The 23911-nt window shown below is 38.7% G+C and overlaps 5 protein-coding genes and 1 long non-coding RNA gene across 6 annotated transcripts; 3 read left to right on the top strand and 3 right to left on the bottom strand.

The window, feature by feature from the left end:
• Positions 1-1552, top strand: LOC145705033 (inter-alpha-trypsin inhibitor heavy chain H1-like). The gene is made up of 5 exons (XM_081782483.1): positions 1-111; positions 646-1038; positions 1100-1166; positions 1214-1395; positions 1474-1552. Exons 1-5 carry the CDS (start codon positions 53-55, stop codon positions 1550-1552), a joined length of 780 nt encoding a protein of 259 aa, XP_081638609.1. The 5' UTR covers positions 1-52.
• A 3482-nt stretch (positions 1553-5034) lies between these two features.
• LOC145695227 (fructose-bisphosphate aldolase 2-like) lies at positions 5035-6702 on the top strand. The gene is made up of 6 exons (XM_081772261.1): positions 5035-5155; positions 5364-5543; positions 5585-5918; positions 6078-6265; positions 6311-6442; positions 6491-6702. Exons 1-6 carry the CDS (start codon positions 5080-5082, stop codon positions 6652-6654), a joined length of 1074 nt encoding a protein of 357 aa, XP_081628387.1. The 5' UTR covers positions 5035-5079; the 3' UTR covers positions 6655-6702.
• A 13-nt stretch (positions 6703-6715) lies between these two features.
• LOC145712307 (vesicular inhibitory amino acid transporter-like) lies at positions 6716-10434 on the bottom strand. The gene is made up of 13 exons (XM_081790024.1): positions 10388-10434; positions 9651-9747; positions 9491-9602; positions 9313-9439; positions 9121-9225; positions 8609-8718; positions 8452-8569; positions 8309-8411; positions 8156-8264; positions 7712-7781; positions 7483-7657; positions 6845-7015; positions 6716-6795 (listed from the first exon to the last, which is right to left on the bottom strand). Exons 2-13 carry the CDS (start codon positions 9697-9699, stop codon positions 6773-6775), a joined length of 1272 nt encoding a protein of 423 aa, XP_081646150.1. The 5' UTR covers positions 9700-9747; positions 10388-10434; the 3' UTR covers positions 6716-6772.
• Positions 10435-13140: 2706 nt separating this feature from the next.
• LOC145710971 (uncharacterized) lies at positions 13141-15146 on the bottom strand. Its single transcript, XM_081788684.1, has 5 exons — positions 15036-15146; positions 14690-14986; positions 14356-14634; positions 14213-14309; positions 13141-13477 (listed from the first exon to the last, which is right to left on the bottom strand). The coding sequence occupies exons 1-5, from the start codon at positions 15130-15132 to the stop codon at positions 13168-13170; spliced, it is 1080 nt and encodes a 359-aa protein (XP_081644810.1). The 5' UTR covers positions 15133-15146; the 3' UTR covers positions 13141-13167.
• A 5788-nt stretch (positions 15147-20934) lies between these two features.
• On the top strand, positions 20935-22649 carry LOC145710948 (isovaleryl-CoA dehydrogenase, mitochondrial-like). Its single transcript, XM_081788660.1, has 6 exons — positions 20935-21207; positions 21291-21577; positions 21628-22126; positions 22170-22284; positions 22362-22434; positions 22480-22649. The coding sequence occupies exons 1-6, from the start codon at positions 21044-21046 to the stop codon at positions 22602-22604; spliced, it is 1263 nt and encodes a 420-aa protein (XP_081644786.1). The 5' UTR covers positions 20935-21043; the 3' UTR covers positions 22605-22649.
• On the bottom strand, positions 22586-23484 carry LOC145710950 (uncharacterized). The gene is made up of 3 exons (XR_014135106.1): positions 23344-23484; positions 22874-23302; positions 22586-22708 (listed from the first exon to the last, which is right to left on the bottom strand). It is a non-coding gene; the product is annotated as an uncharacterized LOC145710950 (long non-coding RNA).
• Positions 23485-23911: the final 427 nt, after the last annotated feature.

Genomic DNA, 23911 nt, shown 5'->3' with positions numbered 1-23911 from the left:
TTTTCAATCAACATTTTTTCCATATTGAGAAAGAAAGAAAAAAAAAACAAAAATGAAGCTTTTTCAATTTGCCTTTTTCAGTGTTACTTTTGCTCAGCGAAAATCTCCAAGGTATAATTATTAAAGGACCCCCCCCCCCCATCAGCTTTTTTCGAAAAATCAAATTTCGGAATTTTAAAATTTTGACCCCGGAAAGGGATTCTACGGGTCAGAAAACGATTTTTACGCTGCATTTTTTGGGGATCTATCTCGACTTCTTCACTCCCAAAATCGCATTTGAAAATCGGGCTTTTTGCCGAAAATTGACGAATTTGCTCTTATTTTTGCATAAATGTTGATTTTCTTGGTCAAAATTCTTCTTATCAAGTTTTTGAAGCAAGTTTAACCTGAGGCCGCATTCGAAACCAAAAATATGGTGTTTCAAAATTTCCATTTTTCGAAGAAAAAAGCTGACGGGGGCGGGTCCTTAATGAGATTCTAGAGAACTTCCATAATATAATATAATATAATATAACACAATATAATATAATATAATATAATATAATATAATATAATATAATATAATATAATATAATATAATATAATATAATATAATATAATATAATATAATATAATATAATATAATATAATATAATAATATTCTAGACCGATCGATATCTCTCCGTCCGACAACAACGCCCAAAAATCCTACGCCGAGTACCCTCCAGATGAGCAAGCAGTCGTTTACGGCGATCCGCACTTCATGGTTACCGGCGAAACTGGCGAGCGAATTTGCTTCGATTTCAACCCGGAACTCGGCTCCAACATCAACCTCCTCTCCGACCCAAAGTCGAATCTCCATGTCTCCGGAATCATCAGCGATGAGACGATCAAAGGAAAAACCTTCATCCACGAGATTCAGTTTATGTCTCCCGAGGGCGGCAATCTTCGTTTCAATCCCGACGGAGTCTTTGTCAAGTCTTTCTCGCTGAAAGAAACGATGCAATATGACTACAAAGAGCCTATTCGATTTATGGACATTCTATTTACCGAACACAGGTTTGATCAAATTTTGATTCAAAAAATAGCATAGTGACACCCTTATTTAAATTTTATCTAGAAATTCTGATGGAACACGGGAAAAAATCACGGTTGAGATCGATGATGGTCCAAAATTTTTAATCAAGGTTAAAAACTCTTTTTCCAAAGAAATATTTTCATGAAGAAATTTTAGGCAAAACAGAGTCGAGGATCAATGTCGTTCGGAATTGAAGATACAACTGGTCTGTCAGATAAGACTAAGGGTATCCTTGGGAGCTTCATTCATGAAGGAGCCTTCCATGTCCTTAATCTCCACACAAAAGGAGAGAATGGTGAAGAAACCGCTGTTGTTATCAGCCAAGAATTAGGAAAAGGGCTTGAATTTAATAAAAAATTCTGCAAAAATGCGAAAAAATTGAGTCAAAAATTGAGAAAAATTCTGAAATTTTCAAGCCAAAATAAGAATTTTCCGCAACAAAGCACGATTTTCACCGAAATCACAATTGCTGGACCATTCCCGAGGAAGAAATAGCCGTTCTTTTCGCGAAAGAAATCTGAATCAACCCTCTGTTTTTTGAAGAAAATAATACTTCGTTGTCTTTTTTAATAAAAATATGCTTCAATCTTCATGAAAGGCGGTTCTGGTCCACAATCTAACCTCAGATTTGGAATGAATAAAATATTGGAGTCTAAGATTTCGAGACAATCGTTTTTTATATCATTTTCAATACCGAGAAAATTGAGAAAGAGAAAGTGTTAGGATGGGAAAACAAGCTGAAATAATCAAGAATCGATGGACGGATTTAGAGCTCGATGAACATTTGGTTAACAAAATCAATTCAATGCCCTACTCTCAGCTGAGGAATTTGGACATAGAGGACCCGGAAAAATTAAAGAAGATTATTGAGAAGATTCATAGTAGGAGACCAAGAGAACAAGTGACAAAGCCATGCTGTTATAGGTGAAAAAATCCGCTTAAAATTAAAGAGAGGACCAATCAAAATCAATGTCTCATCAAAATTTCTGGAGGACTTTCGGGGAGGTGTCTGGAACCGACAAAAATTTCGACAAATTTTGCGTGGAAATTTTCAACCAATCAGAAGCCAGGATTCGGCTCGCTGGCCATTCAACAGCCGAGTAGCCAGTTCCAGACGCCACCCCGAAATTTTTTGACAAGTACATGAAGACAAATAATCATAAAAAAATTCCAAAGACAATTTAAAATAAAAACCGATATTCTAAAATAAAATATTAATTTATGGTTTTTGCCGATCGTTTTCGATTAAAAATGAAATTAAGTTGCCGCTGCTGCGATTTCTGTATCTTCCTCTTGTGCATCTTGATCATCACATTTTGCTTCATCTCCATATTTTACAAAGTGTTCTCGTAGAGCAAACTTTCCAGCGCGTCATTTTTTTCTATTGCCATGAAAATATCAAACGAATAAAAAAATACTCGAGGAAAAATCGCGCTCTTCCATTTTCAACTTGACTCAAAAAAAAGAGAGAGAGAGAAGACATGTTCGGGCTAAAAAGTGTTGGCGGAACTGAAATTGTTCTTTTTCTACTTTGCATTGTGCTTGGAATCGTTTCCCTGGCGGCTGATTGCAAAAAGGGTTGCCACGAGAGCTGCGATACCTGCTCCAGCGCGTTTTGCAATGAAGATGAGCGTAAGAGCCCCTTATTTCGTGAAGAGTTAGGGCTATTTCATTTTTTTATTCAGTGAAAGAGTTCGTCAATTCAGAGGAGTTTCAAGAACTGTGCGTTTCCGCAGATCATCATTGATATTTTTTTTTCTCAAAATTTGAAAATAAAAGTTCCATCTATAAACTTGCTTCTGTTATTGTCGGCAGCTTCTTATTTCCTTCATCTGAAAGGCTTCATAACAAGAAGTGTTGTTTCTCTTACTTTCATCAGCAGTTTTCGCTTTCTCCTCTTTTGTTTTCTCGAAATTCGAAGCTGTAGAAATGCTAACGACTGAGAGTGCCCGCCTTAAGGGGGTGGTGGTCGAGAATAATTTTTTCGCCTTTTCGAAATTTTGATTTTATTTTTGAATTCCTCGAGGAAAAAGGAACATTTTTGGTCCCTACAATTTTTTGATGGGATCAACTTTTCTTTAGAGAATATCGGGAATTCACGATTTTCGAAACTTTGAAATTTGATTTTCTGTACTAAAACCGTTATTTACATGATTTTTGCTGCGAGATATTGTTAAAATAAAAGATTATATTAATAAAAAGGTAATTATTTAGAATACTTGTGATTTTTTCGAAAATTAAAGTTCAAATTTGGTGAAAAATGACGATTTTTAAGAAATCAACACTTTTTAAATCAGATTCTGCGACCTCAAAACCTTTCTGAAACTCTTTTGCCCACACGCCTAAGGGTCTGAACTATCTTCACAATAAATTTTATTTCGAAAAAAATTTAAGGGTTTCCTCACAATTTTGTCAAGAGATAAGTCCACTTTAGAAGCATATTTTGAGCATTTTCCGAAAATAAAATTTTTTAAAACTAAGTCGCCCACATAATTTGAACCCTTTTAAACCCATTTTCGTTGAGCACAAAAAAAATTTTTTTGAAAGATTTTGAGCTAATTTTGTTGAAATAATTCCGATTCTCGACCACCACCCCCTTAAACATTTTTCCAAATATTCCTATTCTTAAAGTTCTCCAACCTGAGAAATTTTCTTTGAAGAAATCTTGCGACAATCACTCCTCCAAAAACAGCAAGCATACCACTCACAAAAGCCGCAATCAGAATGTTGCCTCCGTCAGCTTCGTCGATTGCCGTTCTTCTTGGCGCATAATCTATCGAAAAGGCAAATCAACGAAGATAGCAAAAAAGTACCTTGGGTTCTATTTCGATTAATGCAGCAGGGAGTATTTGAAACTCTTTCGCAGGCAGTGAACAAATGTTCTTGATGATCGCTGGAGAGTTTGCCCAGATACATGCTTTCCTTGAAAATGAAGATTGAGACAAGCAAATCAAAGAATTCTATAAAAGAGTGGCGTCAGAAACCGACATAAAATTTTGACAAATTTTGCGAGGGCGGCTATTTGGCTGTTGATCGGCCGATAAACATAATCAAGCTTCTGATTGGCTGAAAATTTCCACGCAAAATTTGTCGAAATTTTGCGTCGGTTCCTGACACCTCCCCTCTTTAGGGCGAGGGTGGTCGATTTGGCCCAAAGCAGAGCTCATAAACTCTGGACTTATGAATGCTAGAATACCCAGTAATGGCTAAGAATAAAGATCTATCCTAGATCTTCTGAATTACAGAAGGTTTTTTTGTTCTGCCAAAAAAATCACTTCCGGAGGCTTCAAAGTTGGCATCTCGTCCAAAATCGCGAAAATAGCGAATATTCAAGGCTCAAAAACTCCGGAATTTGGCAGAAATCTTGACAGAACAAAAAAACCTTCTGTAATTCAGAAGATCTAGGATAGATCTTTATTTTTAGCCATTACTGGGTATTCTAGCATTCATAAGTCCAGAGTTTATGAGCTCTGCTTTGGGCCAAATCGACCACCCTAGCCTTAAGCCAGCCCCTAGCGATACCTGGAGGTCTGGTTTAGTTTTGATTCTATCGCAGAGGATGCAGAATAAAGGCTTGCAATATCTTAAAAATCAGCTTCAATACAAAAAAAATGGATTTCCTTTTGAAACCTTTGGCCATCTTTATCTCTCAAAATCCTTTTGCTTTTCATCATCATTCGTGATTTAATCTGTTCGTGAAGATTTTCCGCCTTTTTCATCATTTTTTTAGTGGCGAGAATCATCGCTGAAATCATCAGATCGGAGATTTTCAAGCACTGATTATTTTAATGAGAGCGCAGCAAATATCGGAAAAAGAAAATTTGAAATTCCAAATGTAAGCATCTTGGCATTCGTAAAACGCGTGAAATCAAATCACGATAACGAAATTTTCGACAGCGGAAGATGTTAAGCTCGAGTGGTTAATTGCCCGCGAGTGTTTAAATATCCTTATTTTTTTCGAGAGCTCTTGGTGGTATAAGGTGACCCGAGTTGTTCAATAATTACAGTTCTGAGTCGAAAAAATGGCGGCTTTTAGCACGGTCGAGAAGCAAAAAGAGTTGATTGAGATTGCCAATTCGATTGTCAAGGATGGAAAAGGTAAAAAACACCACCCATAAAAAGGGGGAGGTGTCGGGAACCGACAAAAAAATTTCGACAAATTTTGCGTGGAAATTTTCAACCAATCAGAAGCCTGAATTCAGCTCACCCACCAATCAGCAGCCGAGAAGCCGCCCACGCAAAATTTGTCGAAATTTTTTGTCGGTTCCAGACGCCATCTCTTAAAAAATTGACTGAAATCAACAAGGAATTCTCGCGTCCGATGAAGGCATCCCCGTCATTGGCGCTCGGCTGAAGGGAATCAATGTCGAAAACACTCCCGAATCGAGGCAAAAATTTCGGCACATGATGTATCGAGCTGAAGGAATTGGAAAATACCTCGGAGGAGTGATTCTGGAAAAGGAAACTTTTGCCCAAAAAGATAGCGGTGAGAAAATCTTTCGATTTATCTTCCTTCATTATTTTCAGAGGGAAATCGAGTCTGCAAACCCCTTCTCGATGCCGGAATCAAAGTCGGTGTCAAAGCCGATTTGGGCTGGATGCTTATGCCCGGTTCAATGGGAGAAATGACGACTCAAGGTCTTGACAACCTCCACGAACGATGCGCTGCCTGGAAGAAGGAAGGAGCGAGCTTTGTGAAGTGGCGATGCCCGCTGAAGATTCAGAATGGAGGATTGACCCCGAGTGATCTTGCGATTGGTCAAGCGGCGGAAATTAGCGGTAGATACGCGGCGATTTCGCAGGCGGAAGGATTGGTGCCGATTGTGGAGCCGGATGTTATGCTTGATGGGGATCATGATATGTGAGTATTGTGATAATATAATATAATATAATATAATATAATATAATATAATATAATATAATATAATATAATATAATATAATATAATATAATATAATATAATATAATATAATATAATATAATATAATATAATATAATATAATATAATATAATATTTTAGAGAGCTGTGCAAGAAAATCACCGAAAAAGTTTTGATGACGACTTTTGCTGCACTACAACGACACAATGTTCTCGTCGAAGGCATCCTCCTTAAAACAAACATGGTCACTCCTGGAGCAAAGGGCCCAAAAGTCGATGCAAAGACTATCGCGGCCAAGAGTGTGGAAGCTTATCGAAGAACTGTTCCAGGTACAGTAAGAAGCGAGCTTGAAAATTTCACTGAACATTTTCTAGCGGCGATGCCTGGAATCGTCTTCTTGTCTGGCGGACAGAGCCCTACTGACGCGACAGAAAATCTGAACGAAATGAACAAGATCGAAGGAAATCCGTGGAAGCTTTCGTTTTCTTACTCTCGGGCTATCCAAGGTTCATCCTTTCAGAGAAAAAGAGGGTATTTTCAATGTCTTTTTGTAGGGCCGGTTCTTGAAGCCTGGCAAGGAAAAAACGAGGAGCCGGCTCAAAAAGCGCTCATCAAGCGATGCATGCTAAATTCACTCGCTGCTCAGGGAAAATACGCTGGAGAAGATTCCACTGCAGCGGACGAGAAAAGCCAATTCGTGGAAAATTACACTTATTAGAGTCAAAAGATAAGTTGAAAAATAAATTGCTAGAATTTTTTTCTTTGATTTTTTTTGTTTTATTTTGAATGAAGAACAATGCAGTTAATATTCTTAAAATATATATAAAAGGTGTTTTTCAGTAGTCTGGTTGATAGATATCTAAAAGAAAGAGTGTTAAATATCGAAGTCATTTGTGAATCGGCTTTACCTGTTAGATTAAAAATGCTCAGCTCAGATTTTTGCGGAGTGGCGAGCGTTGAGCTCAGATCACTGTCCAGATCATCGTCCAAATACTGTTGCACCAGTAACGAGATAGAGTTGTAGAATCCCGTCACCGAGAAGAAGACTCCGAGCATGATTATCGTCACATCAAAGAAGACTGAATATGGGATCATTTTTCGACTTTTAGCGAAAGCTTTTTTCTGAAATCTGATTGGCTGATCTGCTGAATGCGGAAATCTGATTCGTCTGAAATTCCCTGAAGTGGTTGACCGAAATTTTTGGCCAAAAAATGCCAATTCGTCCCGCCTACGCAAAATTTTGGTCAAATTTTCGACCAATCAGATTCCTGCAAGAGGGAAAAAAAACCTTCTGGCTTTTCTAGTCTAAAATTTTTGGCCGAAAATTCCTTCAAATTTTTGGCCAAAAATTGTCGATTCGTCCCTTCTACCCAAAATTTAGATAAAATTTCTGACCAATCAGATTTCTCCTATCGGCCGATAGGCCAATAAGATTTCAGAAAAGAATACATAAGGTTTTCTAGTGTTTTGGGAATCTGACACAACAATATGAAAACCGACTCTTCGACAGTAGGCCAAAAAGTTCGACAGGACTTTGTCGACTTACCTTCATGATATCTAAGTTTGAGTCGTTTTATGGAGATATGGAATATGCAGGGAAAGATGAAGCTGAGCGCAGATCCAGTCAGCGAACCAGTCAAGCCCATCAAAAGGTCGAAATGGGGCACGCAAACGGCGAGCAGCAATGTGCCCAAAATGAAGCCCAGGCGAACAATTAACATCTAGCAAATATAATAAAATTGGCTTGCTCGCTCACTGTAAATTGCGTCGCTCACCTGTAGAGTAAGCGAGCGATCGGCTTTGAAGGTGAACCAGGTCTTGCCAAATCCAAATAATGGAAAAAGACTAAAACGAAACTCACTTTAAATAATTCATAAATTCACCAGATTTGCCGACCGCTTATCCGGCCAACCTTATTTAGGATTGTCGACTAGACAATTTCAAATTTGCAAAACCGAGATTTTTAATAAAATTTCAAAAGTAAATCCGAATTTTGGACTTAATCAATTTATGGAAGTGCATTTTTGGATAACCAATAAGGTTGCTGTATTTTGCCTACTGGCCAATCAGAACCCTGATCCAAAAATCACTTGCATAAATTGGTTTAACCCAAATTTTGATAACTTTTTCGGAGTTTGATAATTTTTCACCAGAAAATTTTTGTCTGATAGCCAATTTTCGAGGCTTTTCCATGATTTCGACTATGATTGTTAGCAAACCTGATTTCTAGCGTTTCCAGAGCGGCGAAAAACGGAAGGGGGTAAGAAAGAAGAGCCTTGATCACGAGACTCAAATTGACAATTGAACGAAGGGCACGGGGAAGATTGTCTAGAATTTTTTTTTCAATCTAGAATCGTCAGAAGGGAGCTTACTTGTGACTTCTTCTTCCGTATTTTCCACCCAAGTCAAAAAGCAGACCAGGGCGAAAATTGCTTTAGCAGCCGCTGCGGCAAGATGAGTGAAATTCAGCATTTTCTAGAGCCTTTTTAAGAAATCAAAGAATTGAGAAACAGACCTTGAAATCTCCTCGTTTTTCCATGTCGCCTTCCAAAGACGGCAAAAAGAGCTGAGAAGTGTAAGAAAAGACGATGACTCCAACGGACACTGGAAATTCTTGAGCGGAATAATTAAACCTAAATTTATTGTGAAAATTGATGGAGAAAGGAAAAGACCTTATTTCATTCCACTGCCAAGTCGAAACCTTTGAGAAGCAGTAGATCATGATCATGCCTAGGACGAGGAATTGCGCGACAGAGCATCCCATGGAGAATCTCGACACTTCCTTAAAAATGGATGTATTCATATATTGAGTTGAGCTAATTCAACCGACACAGCTAGTTGTATCTTTGGTCGATCAAATTTTACACCATTGAGTCCAAAAATATGGTCAACGAAGAACAAGGGATGAAAATTTTAAAGATTAAAATACACGAATTCAAAAATTTGACCAAAAATTTTGGTCAAAATTGTCGTTTTTTTTAATTCTTGACCCCTCCCCTTAAGGACCCCCGTCATAATATGGCTTTTTTGAAATTTTCGATTTTTGAGGAAAATTGTTCACGGGGGGTCCTTAAATTTTTTTGTAAAAATAAAAATACATTTTTTTACATGAAAAAAAGAACTTTCAATATGTCTCATGTTTTTTGGCAATATGTGAGTTTACGACATAAGATAAATAATTTACCTTGAGATCACGAAGAAATATGCAAGGAAGTAGAATCAGCGTGGCAATTATACATACAGCCATATGCGGAATAGGTGTGCTCCCGTCAAGACTTTCGAACGCGCGCTGAAAATGAAAATTAATCATCTTTTTTTCGATGATGATTTTTCATTTCGAAGTTTATTTCGATCCATCTTCATTTGATTTTCTTACCGTTGTGAGATCGCCAACGACGACGATGTAGAGCACACAAATCATCGTACATTCTGTAACCATGCATGTATTGATGATAATATTCGCTATTCTTTCTCCCCAGACCGCGGCCGCGATATCGGAGTAGCTGAAAGACAGATTGTTTTTGAAGAAAAGCAGATTGCAAGTCGCTCCTCACCTCGACCTTATTCTGACCCTTCTGCCATTTGGTTCCGTTTCATAAAGACAATCCACCAAAATTAAGCCTGTGTAATTGCAAATTACCGCCGTTCCAATAATTAAGATAAGCCCTTAACATTTCCAATGAGTCGGATGAATACAATGAACTCTTGTTTTACCCATGTATCCACCGTGTTTGATCGCAAATGGGAGGCATAAAACAAACATTCCTTGGATCGCATTTGTGACGTTCCAGCCAGCATCCCATGCAGAAATCTTAATTTTATAGAAAAGAACTAAAAAAGAACTGATTTTAAGGAGGGGTCGACGAGAATCGGGATTTCCGTGGCCAGAAATGCGGGAAAACCTGATAAGAAAGGCAAAATCTGATTTTACTGGTGGATAGAAAAGGGTTGTAAAAATCAGGCGGCGAAAAGTAGAAAAAATTTTGGCCAAAAAAAATCGGTCAAAAATCCCGTCAAAGTCGGGCCATTTTCCCGAAAATGCACCAAAAATGGTCAATTTTTTTACAATTTTGTTCATTTCGACCCCTAAATCTAATTTTTATCAGATGATTTTAGGCTCAACAGATTCGGGAGAATCTGTAGATTCCAAAAATATAAGTTTCATATCCTGACTATGTGCATAAGCTAAATTACGATCACCCCTGAAAAAATTCTCGTCGACCCCCCTTAAGAATCCGGGTTTTGATTGGCCGGTAGGCCATTTTAATCCATTTTTTAAAAAATATAATATAATATATTTTTTATCCGAAAATAAAACGTGTCTAGTATCAATATGAATTGAATATGTAGTACAAATTCTGTAGTGCCCGCTTCTTAGCCAGAAAGTGTGTTCAAGTAGGCACACATTGCATTCGAAAAAAGTTTAATTGAATAAGTGTTTCCAATCCTACCTTGGCGCGATCGCCGGCGAGCGAGAATATCGAGTCGGATTTTTGAATCGGGCTTTGGGGAGATGAGCTTTTGCGATAGACGCATTTGCCCCGGAGAAAATAATTGACAATTTTCGCCTGTCGATGAACTCAGATTTTATTTATTCAATGATCTAGACGTCTAAAATCCATTATTTTCAACTGTTTTATTTAAAGATAGACTTGTTTGATTTAGAAAATTCTCGTTTCATTACGAAAAAAGATCGTAATAAAAATAATTCTTCCAAGGATTCGAGCGATTTTTTCTATCATCCCTTTCCTTCGTAAAATCTCGGGACTAGACATATCCGAGCTCGAAACTCCCAAGCCTCCATAATCGTCGCAATCAGCTTGGTACAGCGGCTGGTTATCATCACTGTATTCGTTCTGTATGAAAATTGCCTCGCCATAGGGCTCACGTGGTGAAAGTCTTACAAAAACTGCTCTTGAAATCAAAAAAATTTCTTGAAAAAAAAAGCTTTGTTGATTTCTCTATTTTCTTTCCTTTTTTCGCTTTTCGTGTGAAAAGCTCCATTTTAGAAAAGTGGTTGCATAGTAAATGCTTATCCTAATCGCCGAGTCGGACAATTTTGTCAGCTCTGATCAGTCACAATTAACCCAAGTCCGCCTAGTGCGCTAACCCTATTCTCGTTCTTTTCTGTATATGCTTCTTTATACAGCGTATCAAATAATTTAGATCTTTTAAAAGCAAATTAAGGTCTCGACCCCTCTTAACATATTTTCTAATTGATATTGTGGCCTCTTCACTATATAGTATATACAGCTCTGATAAATATGAGCCCATTCACCACGTCTCAGAACTTGGAAAATTTCTCGAGAAATGACGATATTAATAACCAGAGGGCCCCTTTAAATGTTGTTAAATCGTGCCCCTCCCCTTATTTTTTGATAAGGCGTTACCCCTGTATTTTGGCACAATCGATGTTGACACCCTTAAGTGTCGGAAATTACGACGTAACAACGAAAAGATGACGCAAAAATGATTCATTTGCGATGTCACGTCGTCATTTTCATCATTTTAGGAAATAAGGGGTACGCTTTATCAAAAGTTAAATGCTATTCGAAAGAGCAAGTTCACGTGTTGCCCCGTTCCTGTCCCTTCATATTACAGTTCCCTTCTGTGATGATTATATTCTTCTTCAATTAGTTAGTTTCCAGTTTTTTTTTTCGTTTCCTCTGTATCTCTTTCCTCTTGTATACATATGTTGGATAGTATTTCAACTGGAAACTTATTTGTGCGCCGAGGCGCCATCGCAAAAGAGGAGCGCCGGGGGCGAAATTCACGAAAAAATGCAACACCGACGCCGCGGGCCAAGGCGATCATGCCTCGCAGGCTTAAACCTGTCCAACGCGATAAAAGTTATGCAAGATTAATCAACCATTGCGTTTTGCATGGATTTATTTTTTAATGCTTTCGGAAATCTCGGCCGAGGCAAATCTGCAGACTTTGGGTGCATCTAATCCAGTTCAATTTGAGACGCATCGGTTTTTAAAATGGCATCATCAACGGACAAAACTTGATCTAACTGCTTTATTTGCACAAAATAAACCGCAAAAACACATGTCCAACTTGGTATTCAATCCAGAAGAGAGGCTTTTTCAAGGCATTTTTTTCGAAAAAAAGCATTTTTTTTGCTTATCAAAGCGACACCCTTATTTCAGGATTTTAGTTCCCTTATCTTCTTTTGAACGTTCGCCCTGAAATAAGGGGGTAGCGGCTTGAATCGACAAAAATTTCGACAAATTTTGCGAAAAAATTTTCAGCCAATCAGAAGCCTGGATTCTACCGGCCGGCCAACTAGCAGTCGATCAGCCGCCTACGCAAAATTTGTCGAAATTTTTTTGTCGATTTACGCCGCTACCCCCTTATTTCACGGAAAAGTTCAAAAGAACATAAGGGAGCTGATGTTTTCTTTTACCCTTGTAGACGCCTTATAAACAGAATAAAATCGAATACCCTTCCATATTTTTAAATTATTAGCTGACGTACACAAAACAGAAGCAAGTATCGAGCGAATCAACTGGGGTGATAATTTGCATAATTAAGGAGATCCGTATTGCTTATTCTTGGATCAAGGCCCTCTCCGTCGATTCCGCTCCTTTGTTCCGCCTTTTTTAATTTCTCGTTTAATCGGGCTCCTTTCGTGGATTTTTGATGAACTGGAATAGATAAACAAGGTCATTTTCAACGCAACAGTAAACTTACTGAAACTGTAGACATACCCTCAGGTCAAAATATACAGTAAAAAAAGCATCAAAGAAAAGCAAATTATCGAGAAAAAAAAAACAAGTAAAAGAACATTATTGACAAAAAATCATCGATATGCAAATTGCTCTGGCGAAATTGGTGAACCGCATTCAATAAATTATCGAGCGACTTCTTTATTTACACTGTCCATCAGGAAGGCATAACGCAATTATTTTATGATGATTATACCAATTATCCACCCAGCGAAGGGTTAAACAGATATTTCGCTATTGAAAAATATTTTCTGAAAACAAGGAAGAAAAATCGGGCTGGTGTCGGGAACCGACAAAAAATTTCGACAAATTTTGCGTGGGCGGCTCCTCGGCTTCTGGTTGGCCGGTAAGCCGAATTCAGGACTCTGATTGGTTAAAAATTTCCACGCAAAATTTGTCGAAATTTTTTGTCGGTTCCTGGCAACTCCCCTAAAAATCAAGGATTTTGCCATTTTGGTTTTTTAAAAAATTTATTTACTCATAAAAATTTTTTTTCAGCTTTAACGAGCTTGTTCAACAGTAGATCTTCTCAAAGTCGATCTTCTACCAAAATTCTTATAAGCTCCATTCGTCGTTGTTTTTCGTTTCTCCATCGCTGCTGCTCCCATAAACTTGTTCAGAGCTTGTCGTTTTGTGAAAATCGCAATGCAGTTCTGTCGATTTCTCATTCTGTCGCCAATGACGGGAAGTTTTTTGAATATCCAGATTTTCAGGAGACAGATGGTGGAGAGGAAAAACTGTATGAAAATCATCCCGAAGACGAAAATTGTTGCTTGAATTACTGAAGGCGCCGGTCGTTCTGGCATGTACCTAAAAATCTGGGCTTGGCAACCTGTGTTGAAAATCTAAGTCATGGACTGAAAGAACTTAAATGAAAAGCCGCTCAGCGGCTTTTTTTTTAAAACGAAGCCGCAAAGTGGCTTCGTGGGAATGTTTCATAGATTTAAATGGCTATTCAGTGTGAAGCACTTTTAAGGCCGATTTTCGGATGACAGCGAATTTCAAAAGTGGCCTTAAAATGGAAATTTTTTGTCTCGAGTCTGAGCTTTTTCGAAAAAAAAATGGTTAAGACATTCCTCTGCGTATTTTTCACGCCTATATAATGATGATCGATTGAAACACTTTGACTCAAAATCTAAGCGAAAATTTAAACAAGACCGTAAGAAATTATCGTTAATTGAAAAAGTCGAGAAAAAAACATCGAAAAATACCAAAAAAGAAAAATAAAGATAAAAACACAAGGCATCACGCAGTCGAAGATAAAAAGCTTTTTCAAGTGACACTGTAACTTTCGGATTTTGAACTGAAATTGAAGGGAAAGTGGCCTTAAAGTGGATTTTTTTAGGATGACAGATTTTGGGAATTTTTCGAAAAAGTGGCCTTAAAAGGGTCGGCCTTAAAAGTGCTTCAAACTGTATTAGCGAAGCCGCTTCGCGGCTTCGATTCAAAGAAAGCCGCTGCGCGGCTTTTCACTTCAGTTCTTTCAGACCCTGACTCAGGCTTTCTATACAGGCTTCCGTATATTGTTCGGAATCTTTTACTCACAGCATAGCTTGCGGAGGTTCCGGTACTCCATCGTTAAGCATTCCAGCTCCGACCAAATTGCCAGCGAAGATGATGTGCCAAACACCAGCAAATTTAACTATGAACCCAATTCTTTTTTCTGTTTTTTTTCAAAGCTTACTTACACATCGAATCAAACCACAAAATTTCAACGAGCAGAAAGAGCGGCGGACTGAACTCCTTAGTGAATAAAAGCGCTCTAGAAAGCTCTGCGGCGCGAGCCATGTCTCGGTATCGACAAATTCCGAGCCATTGAGTCCACCAACTGATGCAGATGAAGAGACGCAGCTGCACTTGAATGGTGAGGAGCCAGGAAAGGAGTTTGTTCAGGAATTGAGCTTTGTTTCCGAAACCTTCGATGATGAGTTCGCGGTTGAAGTTGACGTATATTGTCATGATAAGGGCTTTTGAAGATTCAAATCAGTGATTTTCAAGGAGCTCTTTTAATTTGAATCTTGCCTAAGGGATAATATGCTCCAAGAAAAATGGATCTTACTCCTTCATTCGCCGAAACTGTCAAAAACAATGAAGAAAAAGCCAAAATGCATCGGATGACGATATAAGCTCTGTCATTCGTAATCAACGCCGAGGAAATAAAATTCATCGCAGGCTCTTGTCCGAGGCGACAGTTTTGAGAATACTGCTCGATTTTCGTGAGGGGCTCTTCTCCGAGGCGCTTGAGAGGGGCTAGATTCTTACGAGTCCACCAGGTGAAGATGTAGTTTGCCGTGGACAGAATCAGGAAGATGTAAACAACTTGATATTGGAGAATCAGAAAATATTCAAAATCGAAATGTCGACTTACCGATGCTCAAATAAAGGTAGTATCTTGGAAGAGTTTCTTCATTGAGTCCATTGTCGATCCAAAATTGAGGAATTTCCTTATTCCAATCATCCCTCATTTTGCTACCCCTTAGGCGCAATAATCGAAACTGCTTTTGATAGTGATTAAAATACTCAGATAAATACGTTTTCTAGAAAATCCGTTATGAAATCAGTTTCGTTGACAATTATTTGGTATCATTTATTTGGTTTCAAGAAAGTCAATCAAATCGTCGTGAAACGTCTGTTGTGTTCGAGAGCTTCGGGAGGTACTTCCAATCAGCGCTTTTGGACAGCCAGTTTCTTTCTAAAAAAAGGTTCGTTTTGGGGGTTCTTTGTTGATTTCTCACCTCTTGAAACTCGACTGAGCACAAAAGACAGCAATTTTCTTCGATGCCGCAATTTCTACAGCCGTTTTTATTCGTGTTCTTCATGTTGACGAACTCGAGCTTTCTCGCCATTTTGAAGGAATTTCCGCTTACGCTCAGCATTTGGTTGTTACTCAAGTCGATCGTCATCAAGTTCGAACATTGACCTTGAATTCACATAAGAAAGAGAAGGGAAGGAAAAGCTACCGAAGGAGTTGTCGATTCTAGTGAGCTGGTTGTTGGACATTCCGAGGGAAACGAGGGTACAACTGGTAAATATTTCAGAAGGAATCGATGAAATCTGAAAGAAATGATAAATATTGTCTAGACTCCAGACAGGTGTCTGGCAGACAAATCCGGATTCAGGGGTTTCTGATACCTGATTCCCGTCAAGATGCAAGAACTGCATATTTGGAGTATTTTTCAATAGTCCTTTTGGTAGTCTCGTGAGCAAATTGTCCTGTAGGTAGAGATGAGTCAACTTGTCGAGGTTCAAAAATGCGTCTTCGTGAAGATTTCTCAGCTTGTTTTTCTGAAGCCTTCTTTGAAAAATCCTGGTTTATGAAATTTTTACCGATAAAGAGAGCATTTTCAAGCTGGGAAGAGTGTTGAAAGTATGCTTGTTGAGGTCCGAAATCGCATTGTTTGCGAGATAGAGGCTTTCGAGATTTCCAAGCGTTAAGAAAATCGTTTTATCTAATGTTGTCAAGGTGTTGTTGTTGAGAAAGAGTTTCTTGAGATTGACATTTGCAGCGAAGATTTCAGCGTGGAGGGAGGGGATAGCGTTTGAGTCCAAATTCAAGACTTCGAGTTTGTTTAATTTTTGGAAGATAAAGGGCTGAAGGGTTGTTTCTCCAAGATGATTTGATGAAATGTCGAGGTTTTTCAGCTCTGAGTTCATGACAAAAGGATCATCTTTCAAGGGCTTTTTAAGAATTTTGACCATTTACTTCTGATTGGTCATTTGACCACATAAAGCGGTTTCATTGGCTGAATTATAAAAAGCCCTTATCTGAAATGATTATCCGATTTTTCGAGAGATTAAGGGTCTCCAGTCTTTTCGAGTCTTTCAGATGATCAAACTGAAACAATATTTTACAGTCAGATTAACTCTCTTTCTTTTCTACCTGAATCTCTTTAAGATTATTTTCCGAAAGATCCAAAATCTTCAAATTATAAAGCCCCCGAAAGAGCGATAGTGAAACTCGACCAAATTTGTTTTTCGACAAATTGAGGGTTTGAAGCGATTTCGTTCCGTGAAAAAATCGCGGGTGGAGGTTTTTAAAGGAGTTTCCTTGTAAATTGATGGAGGTGAGATATTCTTGCCGGTTTCCATTCGATGTTGCGAGCATATTGTGGGCGATAAAGCGGATTCTATTGAACGAAAAATCGAGTGATTCGAGATTTCTCGTGTGGCGGAAACAAGTTGGCCCGAGATACTGGATTTTGTTGTGAGCGGCTTTGAGCTCGATCATGTGATATTTGTGGCGGAGGAGATTTCCGTCGAAGTGTTTAAGGTTGTTGTAGCTGATGTCTAGTCGTTGGAGGTTTTCAAGGGGCTCGACTGTTCTTTCAATTAGTCGAATCGTGGAGATTTCAGTTCCGGCTAGAATCAGGGAAGTTGTAGTTTTGTCAAGTGTTAGCCATGTTTCCACAGTTGAGCAATTGACAAGACAGTCTTTCTCGTGCTACTCCTCGTTCATTTTTTTTTGAAAAAATCTTAAGAGGGCAAAAGTAACTGTCCTGAAGAAAACTCAGCAAAGGGATTCGCATTCATCTTTTGCCGAATTTTCGCCTTGCAGAATTGCCTCGATTCGGGAGGCAAAAAACATGACTCCGATGTTCTTTGACTTTTTCGCTCCAAAATCTTATCGATTCCAAATGAAATGTTTCCAAGCCCATTTTTCGCCGATTTTCTTTGTTTCTCTTCGTTGTCTCCCGAGCCAGAGTACGAATTTATTTCCGTGAGATTGAATTTTATAATTGCAATTTTTCTCTCTTCATTATTTTGAGCGGATATGAAAATTTCTTCCGCGTTGGAGAAAAGCGAAAGCAAAGCTAGAATTCTCATCGATAGGTGATCATAGAATGTGGAGAAAAGAGGGATCAACGAGGATTTCTAACCGCAAGGCGGATATTGAATATTTAACGCTTTAATATTTTAACTTGTTTGAACGAGAAAAGAGAGGCAAGGGAAAGTACTTTGAGTAATGATTTATTAAGCCAGTCTTCTGACTCAACGATATGATACCGTTGTGATTATGGAAACCCTAAACCATACCCTGAGAGCTTTGTCCCTCGTCCTTTTACCAGGGGTGTCCCTAAGACGCGCTTTTTTATAATAAAGCTTAAAAAGATTTTATAACTTTTTCTTCTGTAGGTCAATTTCGGAGTTTTTGGCGCAAAATGATCGTCTTGAAAAATAAAAATTTTCCAGTGCATTATTTTTTTCAAAAAATACCTAATACAACTAATAAGAGCAAAAACAACGATAAAGAGAGTTTGAGAAAGCCTTTTGAGATAATTTCACCAGCAAATTCATCAGAATGAAAATCTTGAAAATCTCGAAGTTAAAAAAGTATACTCAAAAGTTTGTTTCGAATTATTGACTATTGTTTATTCAAGAAAAATCAGATGATATCTGCTGTACCATTGTCCTCCTGGAGGCCAATTCGACAGAACAATAATTTGCTCGAGAACACCTTCAGAATCTGTTTCTTTCCAATCGTATAGTTTTCGTTCAAAACCCGCAACTGCATCCATAGCTTGAAGTCTCGCTTTGAACCGAAGTTTTCGCCCTGAATAAAAATAAAACAGATTCTCAGAATCAGTTACCTTCGTGAGCGATGGAAAAAAATTGACGCCATTTTTGATCACCAACCGGTTTTATTTTTTCATCGAAGTAATGAAATTGTGACTTTCCAACATAAAAGTGTTTATCTGAAGCTCCGAACTATTTAATCGTTTATTTTCAATTTTTTAATTTATTCTTCGAGCAACCTTCAGGGTGAATTTTTTCATTCCATTTTTATAAGCTTTCATAATGAGCGCAAAAGACGTTGTATCAAAAAATTTTTTTCCACCATGAGTTTCACTCTGATCATCCTCGGTAGAGTGGCCAAGGCAACTTTTTAAGCTTTTCGAATGAAAGTAATAGTTTTATAAATGACAAAAATAAGATATTTTTAAATTAAAAACATTCCCGTATTCTTGAAGACTCTCAAGCTGTTTTTCATGCAAGCCATAATTTTCTTGAAAAGCAGCACGCTTCTGAGCTGGTTTGAAAATTTTCATTTCACTACTGACATCGAGTTTTTCCATCTCATTTTCCAACATTTTCTCTTCGACAGTTTTTTCTAGCTGGTCTATTTTAAGACCTTGGTTTTCGACGGTATTTTCAAGTTCTGCGATTCGTTTTTTATAATCAGCGTTGTCTATCAATGCATCCGAAAGTGTGACTTTTAGCCGTCGTACTTCATCGTTGAGTATATTTGATTCTGCTTTCATTTCAGATCTCAGTTGTTCTAAACACCCGAAAAAATTCTATTCAAACCATTATTTTCCTCACGAACTAATGCTGAGTTAGTAATAACTGAATCTTCGGAGAGAAAACTCTCGCTGTAGTACGATTTTTCAGACATTTTATGCCTCTCTTTGCAGATTATAAGAAAATCCGCTTTAAACTTGGAAAAGAAGCAAGAGAGAAGTAATTTACAATGGCTAGTATAATCGCTTAGAAGTCGTATGCAAATATTGAATTCCATTGTTTTTCAAAAGAAAAATCAACTTTCCTTATAAAGTCAGCGGCTAAATATTGAAAATATTGTCCTGCCTCATAAATGTGTAAAAATGGCAGTTATGGCAAGTGCCCGATAGCCGAGTAACAGGTGATCGCGATAAGCAGATCCAGAGCACAAAAAATCGAGGCAGTGGCTTCCCTAATCGCAACGAAAAACGCACCTCCCGGAGGATCCGATAAGGAAGTCCTCAATTACACCTTTTTGAAAATGATCCAATTAGAAATATATAATCAGCTCTGCCAACGAAAAAAATCAATGAGGAGTTACGAGTTCGCGAAAATTACCGAAAATGGATCATTTATCCGAATTCATAATTTGAGCATGGGGTGCCCGGATGAGCTGCGGCCGGACATCGATTATGAAAATGGTATACCAGAAATACGAGCAAAACTGCATTCGTGCAACTCAAGGAGATCGATTTCGCGACACTGGCTGGAGAACTGCTCTTTTGCTCTGCGATTTTCAAGCTGCTTTTTTACGAAGTCAGCTTTTTACCCCCATCGAAAAGTAGACAGTAACTTCTCAAATCAATAAATATTCATTTTATCTACTGTTTTTCTTTTGGAAGAATGAGGGTGTCACTCCAATAAATCCCGAAGAAAATCATAGAAGAGCGGCTGCTCTAGAATTCATCCTTGATTTCGACCCTTTTTGGCCGAAAAATTGGGTCTAATTCAAAGCTGGCCGCCTTAAAATGCTAATTGCCGTGTTAATATGTTTGATTTGTATGTGGACTACTAATGGGCGGTGATCGATCTATCATTTCTTGTTCGTGGAGTACTTGGCTAAGTGCCCTTTCTAATCCAGTTTAGACAAGAGAGGCGAGCACTTTTAGCAACTCGTTAATTATTCTGCTTGTATAGCTGTATCGACGATACAGTATCGTCATAATATTCAAATATTTTTTGCCTCTTTAAAAGGGGCGATGACGCGCCTTTGATTTCAGAAGTTTGGTAGATAAGTGGAATGGGAGTTATTAACTTAACCGCACGTGATTGAAGTCCCAAAAGTACTGAATTGCTCCTACGCCCGCATTTTCACATGCTCTGAGCTAGAGGGGCATGCAATACATGAAAATGATCGTCTCCTCGAGCTCTAGGTCAGCATCTACTTTTCAACCCTTTTCATTCCCTTTCATCCTTTTTTTCAAATTTCAATTTCGAAAAAAAGGGTTGAAAAGTAGATGCTGACCTAGAGCTCGAGGAGACGATCATTTTCAGCTATCACACGCTCGGGGAGCTAAGAGGACTTTAAAATGCGGGCGTAGGAGAAATCCGGTACTTCGGAACTTCGATCACGTGCTGTGACGTCATCTTCGACAAAAAAAATCAACTTTTTGAGTAACTTTTTACACTCTTTCAAATGAGCTAATAAAAAAGGGGGGTCAGGATTTCACTCAGAAATCCTTATTGAAAGTTAAACTCAAATAAAAAGTGACGATAAACAGTCATTATATATTTACTTTTTATAGAACAAAAAGAATAGAATCTACATCTTCCACGAAGAAAAATGAAAGAATCAAAAATCTTCGCCTCCATAAAATAGCCGCAGAAATCGGCAATAATCGAAAGCCTTTTTCGCAATTCAAATCTCATCGCGCGCTGATTGGCGGTGCGCTTTCCCATTCTTCCTGCGTATTTCCAAACTTCCAGCACAGTGAGGACCTCCTTTGCGTTTCCCACGCCCTCCTCATTTCTCAAAAAAATGCTCTTGCACGACCAAAGTTCACTTTATTTTTTCAAATCAAATATTTTCCCTCTTTTCGATGCCTGGGGCGTGTTCCTAAAATCAGATTCGTTTGTAAGAGAAATTGAAAAAGAAAAATGAAGCTTGGATTTCGAAGAATTCTAGCGCAGCAAAAAACAATTGTCAAGAGAAATTTGTCAATTGTGCCGATTGAAGATCATCTTTTCGGAGTTTCGGAAGAGCAGTCGGCGATTCGGGAGAATTTTCGGAACTTCTTCGAAAGCGAACTTACCCAACAAAGGTTCGTCGTTTTTTTGGAATCTGGAAAGAGCCCGGCTTTTCTTACTGTATTATTTCTATTGCCTTTAAAAATGACTTTTTAAGATGTCGTGAAATCGATGAAACGGATTCCTTCCCCGAGTACCGCGAATTCTGGCGAAAATGCGGCGAGCAAGGCGTCTTGGGAACCCTTTCTGCGGAAGAATTCGGCGGAACTGGAATGGGTCTTTTCGAAACATCCCTTATGCTCGAGGAGTTGTCGCGCATATCGGGCGGCGTCTACATGGGAATCTTTGCGCACACATGTCTCTCCTCCTATGTCATCGAAAAAAACGGTTCTCCGGAGCAGAAAGCCAAGTTTTTGCCTGGATTGGTTTCTGGTCAGACTATTGGTAAGTCTTATGACCTGAAGATTTCCCCACCAGTCAACACATAAATTAAGGTGCCCTGGCCATGTCTGAGCCCGGATCTGGCTCCGATGTGATGTCCATGCGATGCCAAGCGGTTAAACAGCCAGGAACAGACTACTACATCGTGAACGGCACGAAATTCTGGATCACAAACGGTCCTATTTGCGACACACTCGTCCTCTACGCTCGAACAGATCCAAGTTCCAAAGGCAGCAAGAGTATCACCGCCTTTGCGATCGACGTCCGCGACTTGGAAGGCTTCACAGCGACTGCGATTCCTGGCAAAATGGGCGTCAGAGGCAGCTACACGGGAGAGCTCCATTTCGACAATGTCAAAATCCCCGCTTCTTCCGTCCTGGGCGCTGAAGGACGAGGAGCAGCGGTACTGATGAAGGGCTTGAATGTCGAGCGACTGACTGGAGCTGCTGGAGCGGTCGGATACATGCAAGCTGCTTGCGATTGCGCGTTTCCTTACGCGCATGAGAGGAAGCAATTTGGAGTGCCGATTGGGGAGTTTCAGATGATGCAGAGGTAATGATTTCTCGAATTATTAGTTGATAAGCGTTTTCTTCAGTAAAATGGCGGAAATGTACGCTCAGCTGAGCGCAACTCGAGCATACTTGTATGCCCTACTGAAGGCGGCTGATAGGGATCAAAGAACGCTGACAAATCACGATTGTGCTGCTGTTGTAAGTAACTGTTGCTTATTTTCTCTCTTAGAAGAACGAAAATTGAACATTTCAAGTCATTTTTACCCCGTTTTTAGCTAATGTACGGCGCCGAACAAGCAACAAAAGTCGCCCTAGAAGCTATCCAAATCCTCGGTGGCAATGGCTACAGTAAGATTATAGTCATATTGTTCTAGCTGACCCTCTTTTCTTTAGCAAACGCATATCCTTCTGAGCGAATCATGCGAGACTGCAAAATCGGAGAAATCGGCGCTGGAACGACGGAAGTTCGAAAACTCATTCTCGGTCGCCATTTTAACGCTTTGTACAAAAATAACTAATTTATTATTCATTCAAATTAAAATTACAGAATTTGAAAGAAGAAAGTGTTTTCTTGGTCAGGAAATAGTCTAGCGTCAGTTGAACCTAAATTGTCTTCTTCTCTCTAAAATCAGATAAATTAGGGCGATAGAAGGATGTGGTGGTCTCAGATACCTGTTTAGAATTCTGAGTCAGGGTTTCTTCTCAGTTTAGAGGAACTTCTGCTAGAGCCCTGACTCAGCCTTCTGCTCAGGTTGCTACACAGGAGCCTTGAGGGAATTGATTTTACCTGGAAGAAATTGTTAATAGCTTCCTCTAGGTCGAATTCCTCGCGATTTTCTTTCAGCCACTTGATTTTCGGAGGATTTTTGATGAAAGCGATCCTCTCGCTATTGGAAATTACTTTCGGATTCGATCGCATAATGCACTCTTTCGTTTCTATCATCACTTATGAAGGTCTTTTTCAAGCTTTATCCAGTTATTTCCAACTAAAAAAGACCCTTTCCAGATGAAAAAAGGATAGAAATCAGCTTTGCTTTGATTTCTCTATCTTTTGAGACATTGTTTATGTTGAAAATCGAGTTTAGAATTGTAGAAACGCTGAAACATTCTTGCTTGAACTTGATTTTGACCCTTCCGAGCCGAGTGTACAGATTAGGATCAGCTTCCTTTTCTCCGTTTTTGTCGATGATGATTATTCTCCAATGCGACCACGATTCTATAATTCATTTTCGGAACTTTGATTCTCTAGCCTTTGACCTGATATTTCTCCTCTTTTAATCGGTTCTGGTTCATCATTCTCTTTTGCCGTAAAACAGCCAAAGAGCTTTAAAAGTCTTTCTTTCAGGCTGCTCATTTTTCGTGAATTCAAGTGGACTAAGAGAAGAAGCGTGTTTTTGAAAGAGATCTAGAATGGAAAAGAACGCGAAAAAAAGAAGCGGCGTAGAATTAATTTGGCCTAATCTGTTGCTTGTCCCCTTGGGCTACGTAAAGAAACAGGAGCCCTTCTAGCTCTTTTCTGAACGAACGCTTCTTAGGGAATAGCAGCTCAAGGATTAACGGAAATCTGAAGGGCAAAATGGGATTTGTTAAAAGTAAGGATTTTGGGAAGTCTCGGATTTGTAAATGTGATTAAAACTGGCCTTTTAATCCATTTCAGCCAGGTATTCCTGTCAGAGAATACCTTTTCAGCTATTTGTTAATTAAAAATTCTATCCTGGCCTTCATTTAATCGACGTTAATAAGACAATCTCGGTAGTCTATCTGACAAGACGACGCTCAGCAGACTAGCACTCAATCAAAAAATATATAAAAAGAGCTCATTTTT

Source organism: Oikopleura dioica, chromosome 1, assembly GCF_907165135.1.
Source record: "Oikopleura dioica chromosome 1, OKI2018_I68_1.0, whole genome shotgun sequence".
Lineage (NCBI taxonomy): Eukaryota > Metazoa > Chordata > Appendicularia > Copelata > Oikopleuridae > Oikopleura > Oikopleura dioica.
This window is presented reverse-complemented; position numbering and strand designations above follow the sequence as displayed.

Coding starts and splice junctions, on each gene's coding strand:
- LOC145705033 (XM_081782483.1), top strand. CDS start 53: ATGAAGCTTTTTCAATTTGCCTTTTTCAGTGTTACTTTTGCTCAGCGA. Junction 112..645: donor GCTCAGCGAAAATCTCCAAG/GTATAATTATTA, acceptor ATAATATTCTAG/ACCGATCGATATCTCTCCGT. Junction 1,039..1,099: donor ATTCTATTTACCGAACACAG/GTTTGATCAAAT, acceptor AATTTTATCTAG/AAATTCTGATGGAACACGGG.
- LOC145695227 (XM_081772261.1), top strand. CDS start 5,080: ATGGCGGCTTTTAGCACGGTCGAGAAGCAAAAAGAGTTGATTGAGATT. Junction 5,156..5,363: donor GATTGTCAAGGATGGAAAAG/GTAAAAAACACC, acceptor GAAATCAACAAG/GAATTCTCGCGTCCGATGAA. Junction 6,266..6,310: donor TTATCGAAGAACTGTTCCAG/GTACAGTAAGAA, acceptor AACATTTTCTAG/CGGCGATGCCTGGAATCGTC.
- LOC145712307 (XM_081790024.1), bottom strand. CDS start 9,699: ATGTTTGTTTTATGCCTCCCATTTGCGATCAAACACGGTGGATACATG. Junction 9,226..9,312: donor TCGTTGGCGATCTCACAACG/GTAAGAAAATCA, acceptor TTTCATTTTCAG/CGCGCGTTCGAAAGTCTTGA. Junction 6,796..6,844: donor GAGCATTTTTAATCTAACAG/GTAAAGCCGATT, acceptor TCTTTCTTTTAG/ATATCTATCAACCAGACTAC.
- LOC145710971 (XM_081788684.1), bottom strand. CDS start 15,132: ATGAGGGATGATTGGAATAAGGAAATTCCTCAATTTTGGATCGACAAT. Junction 14,635..14,689: donor TGGAGCATATTATCCCTTAG/GCAAGATTCAAA, acceptor AATCTTCAAAAG/CCCTTATCATGACAATATAC. Junction 14,310..14,355: donor TTTGTGGTTTGATTCGATGT/GTAAGTAAGCTT, acceptor TTGGGTTCATAG/TTAAATTTGCTGGTGTTTGG.
- LOC145710948 (XM_081788660.1), top strand. CDS start 21,044: ATGAAGCTTGGATTTCGAAGAATTCTAGCGCAGCAAAAAACAATTGTC. Junction 21,208..21,290: donor AGCGAACTTACCCAACAAAG/GTTCGTCGTTTT, acceptor TGACTTTTTAAG/ATGTCGTGAAATCGATGAAA. Junction 22,435..22,479: donor CCTCGGTGGCAATGGCTACA/GTAAGATTATAG, acceptor TCTTTTCTTTAG/CAAACGCATATCCTTCTGAG.